Raw genomic sequence first — 21,545 nt, forward strand, 5'->3', positions numbered from 1 at the left:
AGCTTTCTAAATTTTATTAGTCATAGGATCCTCTGCAAATCAACCTATCATGAAATAAAAACAGATAAAATACAACGTAGTAGAGTTGTTCTGTCTGAAGGAGAGGTGTTATATACCAGGGGCACTTCCTTTTCCTCCCTTCCCTCATGGTGGCCCCTTGGGGGCCCCTTTAGAAGACCTGTGGCTTCACCAAACACATTGGAAACCACTGATCCATCTTAATCCCTTCATTTTACTGACCAGAACACTACACTGAAATCTATAGGTTAAGTGACTTACCCAAAGCCACAGCTACTTGATGATAGGACTAGAACTATACCTTGGTCTCCAGAATCATACTCTGCTCTCCTTTAGACTCAACTTACTTCTATAAAAAACACCATTATATCGAGAGAATGAAAAGACAAACCACCCAGTGGGAGAAAAAATTTGAAAAAGGTACATCTGATAAAAGATTGCTATCCAAAATGTATAAAGAACTCTTAAAACAGTAAGAAAACAAGCATATAAAAATGGGCCAAAGATCTTAACAAACACCTCACCAAAGACGATACGTGAATGGCAAACAAACATATGAAAATATGCTCCACAGCATATGGTCATGTGTTGCTTAATGGCAGGAAACATTATGAGAAATGCATCGTTAGGTGATTTTGTTGTTGTGCAAACATCATGGAGTGTACTTACAGAAGCCTAGATGGCATAACCTACTATACACCTAAATACCTAGGCTATATAGTATAGTCTCATTGCTCCTAGGCTACAAAACTGTATGGCATGTGACTGTACTGAATACTATAAGCAACTTACGGAATACTGTGAATACTGTAAGTAACATAATGTAAGTATTTGTGTATCTAAACATATCTAAACATAGGAAAGGTACAGTAAAAATATGGTATATAATCTTATGGGACCACCTTCATATATGTGGTCTGTCATTGAAGAAAACATCATTATGTAGCTCATGGCTATATATCATCAGGGAATTGCAAGTTAAAACAAGAAGACACCACTACACACCTATTTAACTGGCCAAAATCTAGAACACTGACAACATCAAATGCTGTCAAGGACATGGAGCAATAGGAACTCTCTTTCATTGCTGGTGGGAATGTAAAATAGTACAGTCACTTTAGAAGATGGTTTCATGGTTTCTTACAAAACTAAACATACTCTTACCGTATGATACAGCAATTGTACTCCTTGATATTTACCCCCAAACAGTTGAGAATTTACAAGCATCAAATCATGGAAAGACATGAAGGAATCCTAAATGCATAATACCAAGTGAAATAAGCCAATCTGAGAAGGCTTCTTTCTCTTCAATCTGAGAAGGCAAAATTACAGAGATAATAAAAAGATCAGTGATGGCCAGGAGTGGAGGGGGAGTGGGCAGGAGGCATGAATACGTGGCGCACAGAGGATCTTTTTTCAGGGCAGTGAAACTACTCTGTATAATACTATAATGGTGGGTACATGTCATTCTTTATGCATTTACCCAAACTCATAGAATATACAACACCAAGGGTGAACCCTAATGTAAATTATGGACTTTGGGTGATAATGACATGTCAATGTAGTTTCATTGATTGTAACAAATGTACCTCTCTGGTAAGGGAAGTTGATAATGGGAAGGGATTAAGTGACTGCTTAATGGGAATAGGATCTCTTTTGGAAGTGAGGAAAATGTTTTGTAACTAGAAGGTTGCACAGCAACCTTTAGTACATTTTGTAACTATTTTCCTTACAGCACAGCAACCTTCTGGTTACAAAATGTACTAAATGCCACTGAATTATACACTTTAAAATAGTCAAGTCTATGTTATATAAATTTTGCCTCCATAAAAAAAAAAAAAATCAATAGTGCTAAAGTTGAGAAACCTTTCTAAACTTATATGCCAAAGGTTATTTTCTTCTTTAATAAGTAAATGGCAGAGAGGATTGCATCAAACACAAAAAGCATCAAGCACTATAATGAGTTTTTAAAAAGTAGTCTGACTCTCAGTTCTTTTCTTTTCTAGTGAGAAAAACTTGCCAAGAAAAAATTATGGCAGTTGTCAGCCACAAGCAGATCCATATTACTGCTATAAAATTCTGAAGATAAGAATTTATAATAAATTATTGACATCATCTAAACTAAAGAGGCCTGAATATGTCACCATAATAAAGAGACTCTCAAATCTAATACAGGCAGAAAAATGAAATAATTAATTGACTTTAAGTGGATACCTTCACTTGAACCATAAACCAGGGGAGGTGCCAAATAAAATTAGGCACTTCATTATAAGACAGTTACTTTACAAGGCTTGTCAGTTTGAAGGTTCATTCCCTATTCGACAACATAGAGCTGTACACTCAGTTAAAGTTTGGAATTGGCTTCAACTTAACAATAGTTCAGCAGTGAATCAAATAACTTATGTATTTACTGTGGTGGCTGTAAACCATTTTCCCTTCCACTAAGTCTTGACAACTAGGGGGATATGTTTGAGTTTCTTGGGATAAAGGAGCCCAGCACATGCAATGACCCAGAGGAATTATGCAGCTATGTTGTAATAAGAAACAAAGACTAACTGGCAACACTACCACTGTTTCGCTATAGCACGACCATAAAAATTCATTTATGCTAAGACATTAAGGTCATGTTATTATTAAGTACAGAAAATGAAAATGGAAACTGACTTTTCATATTAAGATTTTAGAGACCTACAATTTTCTTCTAAGCTAGGTAGGTAAGACCTATTTCCAAAGACTAAATACTGGAAGAGGAAAAACAGAAAAAAAAATGCTAAGTTATCTTCATATTTTATTTCGGATTATCCTCCACAAATAAGACCTGCCTGATTGCAATCATTAAGCTATTCCAGATATTGCTATGTATATAACAAAGCAAAATTAATCCTTTTGAAACTTCACGGCTAAGTATTATTCCTAGTTTGTGGAAGATGTGTAAAAGCAGCTAGCTCATGGTTTGCTATTATCAAGACAACATGAACTTCTCCCAGAAGCTCTGTTTTTAAGGTAGATAGTGAAATAGCCGTTAATAACTTCATATGAGGCTAGCAGATACCACAATTTGCTTCTGATACACTTAGAAGATTCAGTAATAGAAATGTGTTACCATCCTGGCTAACATGGTGAAACCCCGTCTCTACTAAAAAATACAAAAAACTAGCCGGGCGAGGTAGCGGGCGCCTGTAGTCCCAGCTACTCAGGAGGCTGAGGCAGGAGAATGGCATAAACTCGGGAGGCGGAGCTTGCAGTGAGCTGAGATCCGGCCACTGCACTCCAGCCCGGGCAACAGAGCGAGACTCCGTCTCAAAAAAAAAAAAAAAAAAAAAGAAATGTGTTCTGAGATAGAAAAAAATTCAGATGGAAAGTAGCTATATCTTTAAAACACAAATTCGGCCGGGCGCGGTGGCTCAAGCCTGTAATCCCAGCACTTTGGGAGGCCGAGACGGGCGGATCACGAGGTCAGGAGATCGAGACCATCCTGGCTAACACGGTGAAACCCCGTCTGTACTAAAAATACAAAAATACTAGCCGGGCGAGGTGGCGGCGCCTGTAGTCCCAGCTACTCGGGAGGCTGAGGCAGGAGAATGGCGGGAACCCGGGAGGCGGAGCTTGCAGTGAGCTGAGATCCGGCCACTGCACTCCAGCCCAGGCGACAGAGCAAGACTCCGTCTCAAAAAAAAAAAAAAAAAAAAAAAAACACAAATTCTACCGAAACACTGTTAAAAAAAACAATAATCACAAAATTTTTAAGCAAGAAAACTGAAAAATATTCATTGTAGATAAAGATAAGACTTACTGGGAGTACTGGGCCTTTTACCATTTTATCATGAATATACCAGTTGGTCAGAGGAGAAATGAAAAGGTAAAATATAGTTTCAATTACCATCTGAAGATGATTAAAGATAAATACCTTAGAACAGTCATCTGGTATCCATTTGGGATTGGTTCCAGGACTTCCACGGATACCAAAATGCTCAAGTCCCTTATATAAAATGGCATAGTAGTTGCATATAACCTATGCATATTCTTCTGTACATTGTAAATCATCTCTAGATTACTTATAAAACCTAATACAAGGTAAATGCTATGAAAATACTTGTTATACTGTATTGTCTTATTTGCATTTTATTGTTGTATTCTTATTTTTTTGTTTTTTTCTCAAATAACTTCAATCCACGGTTGGTTGAATCTATAAATGTGGAACCCACAGATATGGAGGCCTGATTATATTATAATATTTTGTGAGCCTATATATACACATTTGTAAAATCCTCACATTCTCTTTGTAAAAATGTTCTCTACTAAAATTTTACATATAGTTTTATTTATATATGCTGTTCATTTTTGAACCAGTATCTCATCTTGTCATCTCATGCTATTCTGGTGCTCCATGATGCATTATATTCCTTGTGTCAACAAAAACCACAAAGATAAAAACTCATCAGTCAAACGGGTGAGTTTCACATAGGCCAGGTAAGCAGCAAAAGGCCCTTTACTTTAGGCACCTTCCCTTGTGGACTGTGTAGCACAAGCTTCTGAACTGAATTGTTTTGTTACCTACTATGGTCACTGCCAATCAGTGTGGCTGCCTTTTGAATTACTGCAGACATGGACCACTGCTGCTCAGAGGATTTTCATCTTTGAGGCACTCCACCATCTGATACACATGTATTTTAGCTGTTACCCTAAATGTTGATGAACAATGAGCCATTTCCCTTTGCCTTTCTGTTCAGTCCCTCATGATATATGAACACTGCAGATATTAAAAAATAATTTCTTCTATACCTCTCACAGCAACAGACAGCTCTTAAGTTTTTAATTGACTTACACACTACTGATGATTAAGATATTCAGAATATGGTTTATTGGAAGAAAAAAACTGGATGTGACATAAGAAGACCTAGATTTGCATTTTGGCTCTCCATTAGTAGTCTGTGGATTATAGATAAGACTTTTTCTTATGAACCTCAGTTTTGTAACACATAAAATGAGGATAATAATTCCTATTTACATCATAGGGTTGTCTTGCAACTCAAGATAATGCAGAGGGAATATCTGTGAGTTATAAAGTGCTCTACAGAAATGTGTTAATATCAGAATAATTACAGATTCTTAAGAGTTCCAAAGACTAAGCCCTGTTTAAGAATTCATACATAGTAAATGAGATTTCAGTGTCACACACAATGGACACTGGTAGTAGTAGGCTAATAAAAAATTAAATATACAAAGCTGTTCACATCTTCCCCACCTCAAGATTTAAATTTTGTTTATAATCCTTCATGTCACATAAACGAATGATTCTTCTAACACATATGTACAAATAACTTCTTCATCTAGTATCAAAGAATGCTAAAAGAAATTCATCTCAGTTTTAATTTCTCACCTAAACTGTACAGTTATCCAACTGTGTTTTTTGTTTTCATGCATCCTTAATTTATGTAATGAGACTAGTGCCATATCTTTGCAATATTTTTCCTCTGTGTCCCTCTGTATGATACATTGGGCTACGTTTGTGAGAATCTTTGCCAAATGCAGGGAAAATTTCATTGTACAGTGCCAGAAAAGAGAAAAATGAGCATACAGTAGCATCTTTTTCTCCCCAATAACAGTGTCAGCAATTAACAAATGTAATCAGGCAAACTAAGCAAAGCTTAGAGAGTAAAGGATAGAGTCTCTTTGAGATTCAGGATATTACAAATGCTTTCAAAGTGGTCAACACAGTGAAAATGCTATCACAAGCTTCTGTATTTGTAAAAGCAGCATTCTTTGAAGCACTTCCCTTATCTCATCACCAGCTTGGAAACATGCCTATCTTTGCAGATTACATTACCATGCCCTGTTCTTTGGCAAGAACTACAGTTGACTCTTGAACAACACATATTTGAACTGCACAGGTTAATTTATATGCAAATTTTCTGCAGTCTCTGCCACTCCTAAGACAGCAAGACCAATTCCTCTTCTTCCTCCACTGATTCCATGTGAAGATGACAAAAATGAAGACCGTTATGATGATCTACTTCCACTTAATAGTAAATACATTTTCTCTTCCTTATGATTTTCTTAATAATATTTTCTATTCTCCAGTGTATTTTATTATAAGAATACTGTATGTCATACACATAGCATATAAAGTATGTGTTAATCAATTGTTTATGTTATTGGTAAGGCTTTCAGTCAACAGTAGGCTAGTAGTAGTTAAGTTTTGGGGGCATCAAAAATTATACATGAATTTTTGATTATGCAACAGAGTCAGCATCCCTAGCCCCCACATTGTTCAAATATACTAATTGCCTGACCATTTGAACAAAAAGTTGCTGAGACATCTTCTAAACTAAGCACCTAATAATAGTCCCTTTGCTAGTGACCTGATGAGCAGTCTAAAAATGAATAGAGGAAATGAGAAAGAATGGGTTTCCTTGTCTCAGTGCAGCTCTCTCCTCTATATGGCTATGGCAGTATCCAACAACCACAGCATTCTCCAAATCCACTTGAAGCTTTTGGGATTGGGTGAGGACCAAACATGATGTGCTAATGTTATAGGAGTTACTAAGAAATTATTTTAGGCAGATAGATAGGAAAAGGGGTCCTTGGGAAGTTTTTCTTTCTTTTAAAGCAGCTCCAGAAACGTTTCTTGTCTAGCAGGAAAGCCCAGGCTCTTAGAGTTGGGCCGGCAAGCTTTGATATGCAAATGCTGGCCATTGGAAACTGGTCCACACAAACATGGCCATTCCCACCATCTTCTTCCACTTGCCCCAACATGTTCCTGGCAATGTGGCCGTCCCCACATATCCCCACGTATGTAGAACATCATGGTGCCCTACATTTGCACATTAAAAAGCTAGACTTTGAGGGCCAGTTTTCTCACAGGCTATGTGAATGACATACCTGGTCAAACCAATCCCCTGAGCCCTATGCAAATCAGACACTGCCTCCTCCAGCCTCCTCATATAACTGGCTGTTTTTCCACCACACTCCAGGTTTCCTCTCTCAGCTAGGAGCCCCTCTCCCTCTGTCTCTGTAGGCGGGAGCTTCTTCCTTCTTTGTTGCCTATTAAACTCTCCACTACTTAAAACCACTCCACGTGTGTCTGTGTCGTTTTATCTAACTCCGCGTGAGACTAAGGACCCTGGAGTTCCCCCAGCCATTGGAGCTGTATCACTACTCTGGAAGCTTCCATTGACAGCTGATTTGCGGGGCAGGCTGTGGCACAGATTAGTCCCAGAATTACGAATAGTTTTTAAAAATTTTATTTAGTTTTAAAAATTCCAAACCATCAGAGATTGCCATCTTTTGTGAAGATTTAGAAAGAACCAGAATAGCCAGGCCTAATCAATTTCCAAGGGAAGCTCTGGAGAAAACAGGAACAAAAGCTGATTCAGCAAGATTCAAGAAGATACTTTCTGTGATTGATTCATAATCCTTGGGACTTCCTACCAGGGCCCATACAAGGGTGGGGCAAGCAAAATGCAACAGAAGAAGGAACTCTCAGTTGCTTGCATGACTCAAGTCCCAGTCATGCTGCCTACAGAATCTGGTCAAATAACTTCATTTTTACCCATTAAAAAAACAATGAAGATATCATTGATAGTCAAGTAAGATATCAAGATAGTCAGTAAGGACAGTAATGGGCAGATCCCACTGCTGTATTCCATTACACTTTAGAACTCTCAAAACACTTTTACATGTATTATCACATTATGCCAACCGCAACTTTCTGAGGCTAGAAGTGCAGAATGTATTAATCCCACCTCAGGGATGAACAAACAAGTTTAGGGAGTTTCTAGAATTTGATCAAGGTAGTAGAGGTAGAACTTGAATTCAGGCCTTTTGTATCCAGTATTCTTCTCACTATACTATACCACACCACACACCAAATCTTCCTCTGAGATCCTTCATAGCATTCTAATTTTATGATTGTGAAAATTAATAAAATTTAAAAGCTGTTGGAACCCCCCAAAACACTTTAAGCCTTGGGAGAGATGTGACTGTGGTTTCAGTCACATAACATATTTTGCAATTCTGCTTCTTAGGTTATAGTTTAACACTCTTCCTCATTGCTGTTGTTTTGTAAATGAATAGTAAAGACCAGAGGCCAGACCTCCCACTTTCAGTCACTGATCTTTGCTACTCTTCCTTTATTATCCTGTACCTAACTCAGATCAGATGGTGCCCCAAACAGAGACCCCATGCCAATCACATCTTCAGTGTGGAATGTTAAATATACCTTTCCTGAAAGAAAAGGACCACCTGGATCAATCAGGTCATTGTAACTATGCAGTAAGCCTTACATAGAAAGATGTTAAAATTCTGTTAAAATATCCTAAACTTTGTCTATTCAAGTGATCCCTAAACTTCTACAATTGGATACAGTGATTTCCATTCTTTGGAATCAGTGCTTTCCAGACGAGTCTGTCCTCAACCTTTGCACTTGAATAAACTCTTTAAACTAGATTCTGACCCTTTTGATTATTTTAGGTTGCCATGATATACATTAATTAGAATTATTTATGAAGTCCCTCTGGTGGCTGCTTAATATTAACAAGGAAATGAACTTAAATTTATCTGTTGTCCACTGCCCATAAACAGCCTTATGAGAAGGCAAAAATAAACAAAAGGAATTCATCTAATGGTTCTTAATGCTGGGCTTTAAAATAAAAAAAAAAAATTACAGATCAGCCTCACAGATGATTATTTTTACTACTTTCACTGGCTGCATAGTAGACTCTTTATTTTATGTTACTAGCATGAAAACAGAAAACAGAAAAAAGTTGTAAAGAAGCTGGGTTTGGGGAAGGTCTATATATATAGGTATATCTATATATACACTATATATTATAGTATATATATCTATATATACACTAATACATATATACACACTATATATTAGTATAGATATAGTATTATATATATTATATAGTATATATACTAATATATATACACTATATATATATTGATCCATCTCTCCCTGTACTGGGAGGTCTCTACAAAAGAAGAAAATCAAAGATCCAGAGAATAAATGTGGTTGATGATCTTTCTCTGCAAAGCCCTGCTTCAGACAAAAACTTTTTAACACTAACAAGAAAAATACAATTTAGGTGTCCACAAATATACTATGAGTTAGAAATTTAATTTCCTGACTATAATAGCTATGGAGACAGTCTAAATTACTTAAAAGGGAAGAGAAACTTACCCCTCCCCATGTTTTCTTGTGGTTTCTGGCAGGTCCCTGGATGACGATTCCCTGTACAAAACAGAGCACATACACACAGTCAGATTGATAGAGGCTGAGTGGCTACATCAGATAAGCTCCAGTACAGCTGATGTGGTCAATGTGAGCATTTCATTTCAGTACATTCCAATCTTTCTCCCTTACATAAATGTTTTCTCCCTCACAAACAGATAATCTAACCTCAGAGGACAGAAGCACAATATTCTGGAAGCAGGGGCTCTATATCAACTAACTATGACCTTCTTTATCTGGTACTAGTTTCTGTCCGTGCCAAATAACAATCCTCAAATTGGTCACACATTTATGTCTTCAGAAAACAGCAATATCAACACAAATGGCAGACAAAAATCCCAAAAGGCCCAATGCTAATAACCAGGCCAGCAAGTTACTAGCTTTCCTGTCTCTGGCTTCCCTTCAATATCATTCTGTGACAAATTCAATAGCCTTTATAGTGTAACATTTTCCCAAATGGTGTAAAACAACAGCATCCCTAATCAAATTAGCCCTGAGGCAAAGCAGCCCACAGAGTTATTTCCAATAAAGAGTATGAATCAATGACCATAAACTACTGACAACAGAAACTTTGGAGAAACAAAAAACATACACTGCAATTACAGAGAAAGGGTGTACACAGGGGAGCAGAAATTGTTTCCAAAAGATGGAAAAAAAAATACCTCATACATATACAGAAACCAATTCATATCATAATGCTTCATATTCTCACAGGGTTCAATCATACAGCTATCATGCATTTATTATTCACTTGTCATGTTCCCAATATGAAACTAAGCACCTGAAAGGTAAAGCTATAAGACATAAACTATCAGTCCATTAAGGAATCTATAACCTACTTGAAGTTAAGCAGAGACCATTGAGGAAAAAATATTAGACTGAGACCTGATAACCAACTGTGTGACACCTGATCAATCATTTTCTATCGTAAATTCTTTGCAAAAGGAGGAGGCTTAACTATATGAGTTTTCCCAAATTATTCTCCACAGTGTCAGGCCTCTGAGCCCAAGCCAAGCCATCGCATCCCCTGTGACTTGCACGTATACACCCAGATGGCCTGAAGTAACTGAAGAATCACAGAAGAAGTGAAAAGGCCCTGCCCCGCCTTAACTGATGATATTCCACCAAAGAAGTGAAAATGGCCTGTTCCTGCCTTAAGTGATGACATTACCTTGTGAAAGTCCTTTTCCTGGCTCATCCTGGCTCAAAAAGCTCCTCCACTGAGCACCTTGCGACCCCCACTCCTGCCCGCCAGAGAACAACCCCCCTTTGACTGTAATTTTCCTTTACCTACCCAAATCCTATAAAACGGCCCCACCCTTATCTCCCTTCGTTGACTCTCTTTTCGGACTCATCCCACCTGCACCCAGGTGATTAAAAAGCTTTATTGCTCACACAAAGCCCGTTTGGTGGTATCTTCACACGGATGCGCATGACACACAGCATGTTAAAAAGTGTGTTATTCAAAAACAGGGCTCTTTGATCTGGTAATAGGGCAGAAACTAGTCCCAGATAAAGAAGGTCACAGTAAGTTGAAACAGAGCCCATGCTTCCAATGTAGGAAATACTGACTTAATTTAATCGGGTCTCTTTATTATAAGACTTTTCAGAGCCTTTAAAATGCTACTGAGCAATGGAACAGAAGTATAGTCTCAAAGTATTTAGCTATATAGTCCTTTCTGTAAGCAACGGGCATTTCTCAGGAGTCTTGTTCTTTGGCGCTCATTTTGGAAAACTGGACAAGATAACTGCTAAAGTTTCTTGCAGCTCTGAAATTCTATTATTTTCTAACAATGCATTAATCATATGGAACAAAATTAGCATAAAGTGAATCAAGAAAGAAGTCAAGGGGGCTGGATTCTCAGATAATTTTGGAGTTTAAAGGAACTTTAGAAATCATCTAATGACTTCTCATCAACGCATCTTTTTTGAAAGCAGCAGACAGTCCTCAAAAAATTTTATGCGGACCACCAATATATAAAAAATGGGTTAGGGTGGAACTCTTCAGGCAGAATTGGGGTGGAGGGTTGTAGTCTCACCCATTGAGATTTTTTTCTGGAGGTGACCTGGACATACCTCATCAGAAACCTAGCACTCTAGGAAGCACAATTTGAAATCCAGTGACTCCTGACCCTTCAAATAAAGCTATTCTGGGAAACCTTTAGGAAAGTGTTAGAACTCATACCTTTTTACAGGAAGGTTCTCACCCTTCCCAAGTATCATCTCAATTTTAACTGTAACCCATTCAAAGCACATAAATGAAATAATCATTATGTCACCATAACTATAAAACCATCCTTACTCCAGGAAATACCAAAAGAAAGTTAATATACTAAAATGTAATCCATGTACAAATGAGAAGCCATGAAAGAGTTAAGCAGGGCAGTGATATAGCTAAATTGGGATTTTAAGAAGACACTTCTGGCAGCAGTAGGGAAAGGAGATTTGAAGTATGAGAGTGGCTTGACCAGGGACAGTGATATCAGAGATGCTAGGTAAATCTGGCAGGACTTCTTGTATTTTATTTCTTGTTTATTCTTTAATATTTAATAAAGTCTTTTAGAAAAGAATCAAGCCTGTTTCAGTTGTGTTAGGAGAAACCACAAAGGAAACAGCTGTCAGGCATGGGCCAGGATTTTCAAAGAGGAATTGCCGCTCCAGAGGTCAGCATGGTGGAAACAACAAGCATCATTGGAGGCAGCTATCTTCCAGGGGAAGATAAAACCAAGGAGCAAAAATCAATACTACATGTCAGCCACCTCATCTAGCGTTTCAGTAATAAACCTCCAAAGATCAGCATCTTATTTTAAATAAGACAATTTTCTTACAGAGATAAAAGGCTCAAGGCCTACTACCCATATCACCTTAAACCGCAAACTCCCCCAGGCCCAGGTTACCTCCTTGCTTCTTCTGATGTCATGATCTTTCTATTCTGATCCTCTGCTGTTCTAGTCTCTGGTCTTTTCTTTCAGCTAGTGTGTGTGTGTGTGTGTGTGTGTGTGTGTGTGTGTGTGTGTGTTAGTTTTTATACTTCTCTAAGCAGTAGTATTTATTTATGATTCTCAGTCAGGTCCCCATCCCAAACTAAACATTACTTCTAAAATAACAGCAATACACTTAAAAACAACAATAACAACAAAGCAGTTTTTAGCCAGACATTAGAAAATCAAATAATCTTTGTTCCATGGATTAACCCACCCTGGCATTACACGCCCTCTACAACCAGATTCCACCTTCCTTAATAGCTATACTACACTCCAGCCAAACCAGCCCCTACTCATCCCTTAAATATGTTTTGAACTGGTCCAACTCTTTGCCTCTACTCTTTTCATCTGTATTATCTACTACAAAAATTCCATTCATCCTTCAATATCAATAGTGATACTTTCCCTCATTACCTGAGTAGAAAGTAATCTCTTTTTCCTGTGAACTCTCATAATGCTACCTCATCCAGATGTTAATATCTTATAGTATCTATCAGACTAATTCTCAAAGGGTAAGCAATTTGTCATCAACACCTGTATCTAGCCTGTGCAAGGCACTAGATCATTCCCAAAGAGGATTCTAGTGGTGCACACAAACCAGACTTAGGGGAAGTTCATTTGTGCTTAAGTTTCCCTTAGTATAAATGAGTGCTTCGAACTCCAGTAATTCACATACCACCTTAATCAATTTGATGAGTTGTGCTTAATGTATCTGTTGTGTACAGTTACTTAATGTTTCTTTCCATTAAGTTACTTTTTAACTTCAGTATCCACTTTAGCACTGTCCTATAAAATACTATGCAAAAACATGGGTTTGTCCTCATGTTCTATATTTTCTAATGTATATAGAATACATAACTATTAAAGTTATAGAAATGTTTCCAGGTCGTACTTAGATATTTAAAGCATATCACAAGTGGTACATTTTGTGGAAGACTGTTCTTTCCTGTATTCAGTCAATCCAAAAATATTTGGTGAGTGTCTTTTATTTGCCATATGCTATTTTATTCTTCAGAGTAGTGGTTCTCACATGGAGGCAATTTTCCCCCGAGGGGGCATTTATCAATGTCTAGAGGTATTTTTGTTTGTCACAACTGGAGACGGGTGCTGCTGACATCTAGTGGGTTGGGGCCAGGAACTGCTAAACATCCTACAATGCACGGAACAGCCCCTTACAAAAAAGAATTAACCAGTCCAAAATGTCAATAGTGTCAAAGTTAAAAAACCCTGCCTTAGAGAAAAAATTGGCAAACAAGAGAGACAAATTCTCTGCTTTTTTTTTTTTTTTTTTTGAGTTTACAATTCAGTAACAATGTTATACATGATACTTTCTTTCAGTATTGTATTAGTCTCTTCGTTGCTGATAAAGACATACTTGAGACTGGGAAATTTACAAAAGAGGTTTAATGGACTTATGGTTGCATGTGGCTGGGGAAGCCTCACAATCATGGCAGAAGGCAAGGAGGAGCAAGTCACGTCTTACACGGACGGCAGCAGGCAAAAAGAGTAAGCATGTGCAGGGAAACTCCCCCTTATAAAACCATCAGATCTCATGAGACTTACTCTCTATCACAAGAACAGCACAAGAAAGACCTGCCCTCCATGATTCAATTACCTCCCACTGCGTCCCTCCCATGACACATGGGAATTCAAGATGAGATTTGGGTGGGGACACAGCCAAACCATATCAAGTATATTCAAGTAAGAGTCAACAATCTACAGTTTTCAGGATTTCTTCTCTGTGTGCATTTCTTGTACATGGAAGTCATATTGGCACCGAACAGATTTCCAGTATCACAGCTTTTAAAATTGTAAGTGAAGACTTTATTGATCCTTATACTGTTCCTACAGTTTAGAAATGACAACTTAGGCCGGGCGAGGTGGCTCACGCCTGTAATCCCAGCACTTTGGGAGGCTGAGGTGGGCGGATCATGAGGTCAGAAGATCGAGACCATCTTGGCTAACACGGTGAAACCCCATCTCTACTAAAAATACAAAAAAAATTAGTCGGGCGTGGTGGCAGGCGCCTGTAGTCCCAGCTACTCGGGAGGCTGAGGCAGGAGAATGGCGTGAACCCAGGAGGCGGAGCTTGCAGTGAGCCAAGATCGCACCACTGTACTCCAGCTTGGGTGACAGGGCGAGACTCCGTCTCAAAAAAAAAAAAAAAAAAAAATGACAACATAACAATGCAGAAATGCAGTGTTCAGTACAGTACTTAGGTAGAGCAAGCTAATATCCACATTATTAGGACCCCAGCATTACTAAAACTGTCAAAGAACTACATACAGAACTATGTGCATCCCCAAATACAGGCTGAAGATTGCAAAGTGGACACTATGTTTTAGATGGAGATCCAGACTGACTTTATATCAATGTCCTGGGAGCTGCTATCATTTCAGTTCAGAAAACACCAAACAAATTACCACTGTATAATATACAGTTGCTTGAATGTTGATTGAATAATTACTGTTATAATATACTAGGGAAAATGTTAGGTTCTTTTATATATTACTTATTAGATATGCTAAAATTTCCTTAATTTGGGACAATAATAGAATCTGTATCATATTTTATCTACCTTTTGGAAAGTATATCTTTTTTGAGAACCATATCAGGTTTGTTTCCTGTTGATTTTTCAATCTGAATTTTTTTTACTATAGTCTTCCTTGATTGTATATGTTTAAGATGCTTAACTTGATGTTTTCATATCCTTATCTTTTTTTTTTTTGAGATGGAGTCTCACTGTGTGGCCCGGGCTGGAGTGCAGTGGTGCAATCTCAACTCACTACAACCTCCGCCTCCCAGATTCAAGTGATTCTCCTGCCTCAGCCTCCTGAGTAGCTGGAATTATATGCACCCGTCTCTACACCCAGCTATTTTTTTGCATTTTTAGTAGAGACGGGGGGTTTCACCATGTTGGACAGGCTGGTCTCGACCTCCTGACCTCGTGATTCGCCCGCCTTAGCCTCCCAAAGTGCTGGGATTACAGGAGTCAGCCACTGTGCCCAGCCTTGATATACTTATCTATATATTTTTTTTTTTTTTTTTTTTTTTCTGAGACGGAGTCTCGCTCTGTCACCCAGGCTGGAGTGCAGTGGCCGGATCTCAGCTCACTGCAAGCTCCGCCTCCTGGGTTTACGCCATTCTCCTGCCTCAGCCTCCCGAGTAGCTGGGACTACAGGCGCCCGACACCTCGCCCGGCTAGTTTTTTGTATTTTTAGTAGAGATGGGGTTTCACCGTGTTAGCCAAGATGGTCTCGATCTTCTGACCTCATGATCCGCCCACCTCGGCCTCCCAAAGTGCTGGGATTACAGGCGTGAGCCACCTCGCCCGGCCTAAGTTGTCATTTCTAAACTGTAGGAACAGTATAAGGATCAATAAAGTCTTCACTCCGCCTCCCGGGTTCATGCCATTCTCCTGCCTCAGCCTCCGGAGTAGCTGGGACTACAGGCGCCCGCCACCTCGCCCGGCTAGTTTTTTGTATTTTTAGTAGAGACGGGGTTTCACAGTGTTAACCAGGATGGTCTCGATCTCCTGACCTCGTGATCCGCCCATCTCTGCCTCCCAAAATGCTGGGATTACAGGCTTGAGCCACCGTCTTAATAGACACGTACAAGCATGACCTTTTAAATAATGACATGTTATATACATCCCAACAAAGAGTTCCAACAATAGGTAAGAGCATGGGCTTTGCTATCATACATATGTGGGCTTGAGGCCTGGTCTGCCAATTACCGTCTATCTGATCTTGGGAAAGTTATTTAGCCTCTTTAAGACTTAGTTTCTTCAACCATAATGGGGTTATTAATAGTAGCTCTAATTTCACAGGCTTTGAGGAAGGATTAAATAACAGTTTTAATAGTTATTAATAACAGTAAGCAGAACCTATGAGGATACTAACAAAGATTCGGTATTTTTCCCCTCAAAATGTTTTGGTACAATCTGGTTCTTGAGGTTTATTTTCTAGTTGATCAATATGGTTCAATACATTAAGTGTAACTATTACTACTTCAGACAGAGAGTGACATAAGGTATATTTTGTGAGCTGAATGTTTTAAATTAAAATATGATTTGGCTTCAGCTGCTTTAATGTTTTAAATTTGGAATGATTTAAATTTGGAACTCTTAGAGAACCTCCAGTTCTCTAAGAGTTCCTTTGCCATTTTTGATGTTCCTTAAATGCACTTGCCCCTCTTTTCTTAGCCTTCCCATGACAATAGACTGGAAACTCCCATTCTTGGTAGTTATTCTTCTTCCAGTAATCCTCTGAGATTCAATTGTATCTAGCTCTTTATTAGTTTTGAAACACTGCAGGCTACATTTTAATTTGTAGAGGACTTCCATGTTGACTTTACTTTTTAGCCACATGGCTCTCTCATGGTTGATTAGGCAGGTCAATCACTTCACTGTCTACCACGGTGCTTAGATACACCATGACTATAATCTCTGGTTACTCTCCTTAAGGCTTTACCAGTCCCAGCCTCTTGCTCTTCCCCAGACCCCAAGGCCCTTCTAATTTTTAAGGGTAAAAGGATCTAAGGGCCCTGTGGCAAACTCTAGAGATCAGGTGCTCCCTGGAGTTCACTCCCTCCTCGTGGTGTCTCTTAAAGTCACAACTCTCTTTGGCTATCTAAGAGCTCTTCCGTAAGTGAAAGTTTCATCCTATTTGGCCTCTGGGAGTTTCACCTCTGCATCTTTCTGCTTCTACATCCTTCACAGAATAGGAATTCAACTGGTATTTGTTGTATATCTATTATGATAAGGCAATTTCACTTATGTCATCTTATCAGTGCTTGCAACAACTCTGAGATAGGTACAAAAAGACTTCTTGATAAATGATAAAACTAAATTTCAGAGAAATGGACTTACTCATGTTCGCATTAGTAAATAGGAGGATCTTAGGATTGGGTTTTTAAAAACTTATCAACACATTTACATAAAAAAGGCCAACATTAAAACTTGATGACTTTTGACAAACACAGTTGTGTAATTGGTACCTAGGTCAAGATTCAGAATGCATTCCCAAGATTTTAACCTAGGGTTTCTGACATCAACTCCAGTGTTCTTTTAATCACATATGTAGTCATTCAAAAAATATTTACTTACTGCTTATTACATTTTAGTTATTTTGCTAAACATTGGGTTGCTAATGGTGAATAAGGCATCTGTGATCCCTGCCCTAATAGAGCTTAGAGTCTATGGGGGAGTCAATAAAGGACCTTAAGGTAATAGAGTAACTTAAAGAAGTTTGGTTTGGGCCAGGCGTGGTGGCTCATGCCTGTAATCCCAGAACTTTGGGAGGCCAAGGCAGGTGGATCACCTCAGGTCAGGAGTTCAAGACCAGCCTGGCCAACGTGGTGAAACCCAGTCTCTACTGAAAATATAAAAATTAGCCGGGCGTGGTGGTGTGCGCCTGTAATCCTAGCTACTCAGGAGGCTGAGGCAGGAGAATTGCTTGAACCTCGGAGGTGAAGGCTGTAGTGAGCCGAGATCACACCCCTGCACTGCACTCCAGCCTTGGAGACAGAGCGAGACTCTGTCCCAAAAAAAAAAAAAAAAAAAAAAAAAAAAGTTCAGTTTGATTTCAGCATAAGCAAGGGAGAAGGTGGGAGACAAAGACAAATGGTCAAATCATACAAGGCTTTACTGGCTGGAAAACCATTTGGATTTCATCGTAAAAGCAGTGGGAAATCACTAAGCAATACCTCTGTCTTCATAAAATAACCTATTACCTAAGAGCTTGCTTAATTCTTCAATTATTTTAACCTTTAAGTATTTACTATGTGCCATTCACTTCACAATGCCTACTGTTTCAAATGTATAAAAACAATAATTGATATAAAAGCTTGAGGTATAGATATATGTGAATTTATATTAATATTATGTATAATTAACATTAAATATTAAGTAATATATGATCTATTAACATAATTATATAAAATATATTATAAAAGTATATTATTAAATACTTTTAAAAATGAATGTATCTAATATGTATATACATGCTGTTCTTCAGTGCTATATACACTAGGGAACAGCATCAAAATGCTGTTAGATATTGCTGAAATTCAGAGATACCTCCTACAATCTCTAGGGCAAAGCTAGGCAAGCTATGCAAATGAACAAAGGATACTTTGTTTCTATTGCCCAGTCATCCTCAGAGTTGGATACAGTAATATGTAGCAAATTCAGCCATTCGTTTCTCAATTCAACAGATATATATTATGTAAATACTCAAATAAAATATACATTGTGTGTCTACTACATGCCTAGGTGCTAGAGAATCCAACAGTAAGCAATACAGGCACAAACCCCTGCCCTCACTAAAGTTACAATCTAGAGGGAAGAAATAGTTAACCTGTGTCTGTTTATTTAAACAAGCAAAAGTATAGTATGTAAAACAGTGATAAATAGTGGTACCTATCAAGGAGAAAAATAAAGCAGGAAAAGATGCTATTTAAATAACTATTGCCTGTGTAAGAGAAATACTTCTGTGGGTTTATGTATTTTTGGGGGATACTGCCTCCCAGGTTCAAGTGATCCTCCCACCTAAGCCTCCTGGTAATTTTTGTATTTTTTTTTGTACAGACAGGGTTTCACCATGTTGCCCAGGCTGGCCTCAAACTCCTGGGCACAAGTGATCCACCCACCCAAGCAAAGCTAGGCAAGCTTGAGCCTCCCAAAGTGCTGGGATTACAGGTGTGAGCCACCACACCTGGCACTAGTTTTCTAATGATACAACAGTTGGTGTATATCAGGGGTCAATTGGCTTTTTCGGTAAAAAGCTAGAGAATAAATATTTTAGGCTGTGAGGGTCATATGGTCTCTGTTGCAACTACCCAACTCTACTGTTACAGCATGAAAGCAGCCACAGAAACAAATTTGTGTGTGGCTATATTTTAATAAAAACTTTATGGACACTGAAATGTGAATTTTATATAGTTTTCATGTATCATAAAATACCCTTCTTTAATTTTTTTGAAGCATTTAAAAATGTAAAACCATTCTCAATTCATGGCCACACAAAAACTGGCAGCCAGCCATTATTTAACAATCCCTGGTGTATACAATGAAATGGCTTACTGAATTTTCATACGTCAACAAGTCAAAGAAATAACAAGGAAGCCCAGTGTAAGTATCATTGAAACACAGAGATCCAGCACCATCAATAACAGGAAAAGAATTCTCTAACTTTCAAGTGAGACATATTAATTTTATATGACAGTGGGACTTATATTTCTAGTGCACAATAAAATATTAAAGATAATGGTACAACCATTTAAATAAATTATGCTAAAACTATAGAAACACCTCAGTGAATAAAAAAGTCACTGCACACCATATCAAACAATCTAGATGCCCCATAAATCACTTCATAAAGTCAACTGTATTCTCTAACAGAAATAGTTTGTTTCATCCACAATGATGTTTGAATTTTACCTTCCATCCCAATAAATCTATACATTCAGCCTTGACCCATCCCTTCAGTTTCACAATTCTAAATGCCTCAGAGAAATCTACACCTGGATATCTTGCCACCACCTGAAATGCCATGAATCTAAAACAAATATTTTCTCCACCACACACATAAACTCGTTTCTCCTCGAAATTTCATAATATTAATAATACTTTTATTACCTAATTCAACCCAAGTCTTATGGAATGACATTTTAAGATGTTTACTAAAGTTGTTTCTCCCAATAGTTTATGTTTTTTGCTCCTTTCTTTACTGTGTATTTACCATCTGCCCTGCAAGTACCTAAGCCATTTTGTGTTCATTGCTTCAAATGAAAGACAATTATGGGTCAGAAAAAGAGAAAAAAATAAGTTTTTCTGTCTTTTAAGGTACTTGGGAAAACCAAGAAGTCTTCTAGCAGATGAAATTATTAAATAAAATAATGACAGCAGAAGTTCCTCCTCCAATCCTACCCACTGAAACCCACCTTCCAGGATAGAAAGGCTCCTCTGGATTGAAGGAAAAAGAGAAATCAGTGGGGCCTAGGTTGGAAGAGTCAGATCAGAAAGGAATCAAACAGATTAAAAATGAAGAAGCATTTTTAGTGAGGGCTATTTCTTGAATGCTCAGGAGCCCCTTGGGGGTGGGTTCAGCATCTACAAACCATAAGAGCAAGCACATGGTCAGAATCTTTCCTGGGGCTATATGCTGAGGGCTTCCCTTGGGCAGTAGCCACTCCCTTGCTGATGACCTCCCTACTGTAAGGATGCCTATCCACGCCTGAGGCTTTAGCCAGTTGCCATCCAATTTTTATCCATGTGTGACCCTTTAGCCAGTTCCCATCCAATTTTTAGCCATACCTGAGGCTTTGGCCAGTTCCCATTCAATGTTTCCTTGTAGACAGCCATCCTTGTAACTTCCCTGGACCTTATAAGCCCTGAAGAAGACGACCCTGGACACTCTGTGACAGTAAGAGTAGTGGTGGTGGTTACACTGATGAGAACAAGCTCTGTATTTGGAATTAGCAGAGTGAGGAAAGGAGTGGTAGGCACTAGGAATCACTAACCTGATTTCTTATACCATAAATGAGTTTTACATTTTTGATCTTCATATAAACGAAATCATTAGTATATGCTTTTAGATCTTTTTGGCTTCTGCTTAGCATCTTGTTTGTGAGATTCATCCATACTGTTGCAGGTAATTGTAGTGGATTCATTCTTACCACTGGCTCTGTATATTATACGCACACACGCAGGCACATACATACACACACACCCCTGTTCATTTTTTATTCTACCAGTGACAGACACTTGGATTGTGCTATGGTCTGAATGTTGGTGTCCTCCAAAATTCATATGTTGGAAGTTAATACCTAATTATGACAGTGTTAACAGGTGGAGCCTTTGGGAAGGGATTAAGTCATGAGGCTGCATTCTCATGAATGGGATTAGTATCCCTATAAAAGAGGCTTGAGGGAGCTTCCCATCCCCTTTTGCCATGTGAGGACACAGCAGTAAGGTACCATCTTTGAAGCAGAGAGTAAGCTCTCACTAGATGCTAAATCTGTCGTCGTCTTAATTTGTGACTTCCAGCTTCCAGAACTGAGTAATAAATTTTTGTTTCTCAAAAATTACCTAAAGTATTTTGTTATAGCAGCCTGAATCAACTAAGACAGGTTGTTTTCAGTTTAGGGAAAGTAGTAAAACAAACTCCCATTACACACGTTTAAAACAGTGGCAATGGCCGGGTGCAGTGGCTCAAGCCTGTAATCCCAGCACTTTGGGAGGCCGAGACGGGTGGATCACAAGGTCAGGAGATTGAGACCAGCCTGGCTAACAAGGTGAAACC

At 38.4% G+C, this 21,545-nt stretch overlaps 1 protein-coding gene across 2 annotated transcripts in view; it reads right to left on the reverse strand.

Annotated features, from left to right (window-relative positions):
• PRRG1 (proline rich and Gla domain 1) overlaps positions 1–21,545 on the reverse strand; it is a 112,846-nt gene that overhangs the window by 42,088 nt on the left and 49,213 nt on the right. For both annotated transcript variants that reach the window (XM_023202673.1, XM_023202672.1), the window contains exon 2: positions 9,206–9,256. In XM_023202673.1, the coding sequence (XP_023058441.1) occupies positions 9,206–9,215 (10 nt within the window). In that variant the 5' untranslated portion in view covers positions 9,216–9,256. The remainder of the gene's footprint in view (positions 1–9,205; positions 9,257–21,545) is intronic.

Source organism: Piliocolobus tephrosceles, chromosome 12 (genome assembly GCF_002776525.5).
Source record: "Piliocolobus tephrosceles isolate RC106 chromosome 12, ASM277652v3, whole genome shotgun sequence".
NCBI classification, from domain to species: domain Eukaryota; kingdom Metazoa; phylum Chordata; class Mammalia; order Primates; family Cercopithecidae; genus Piliocolobus; species Piliocolobus tephrosceles.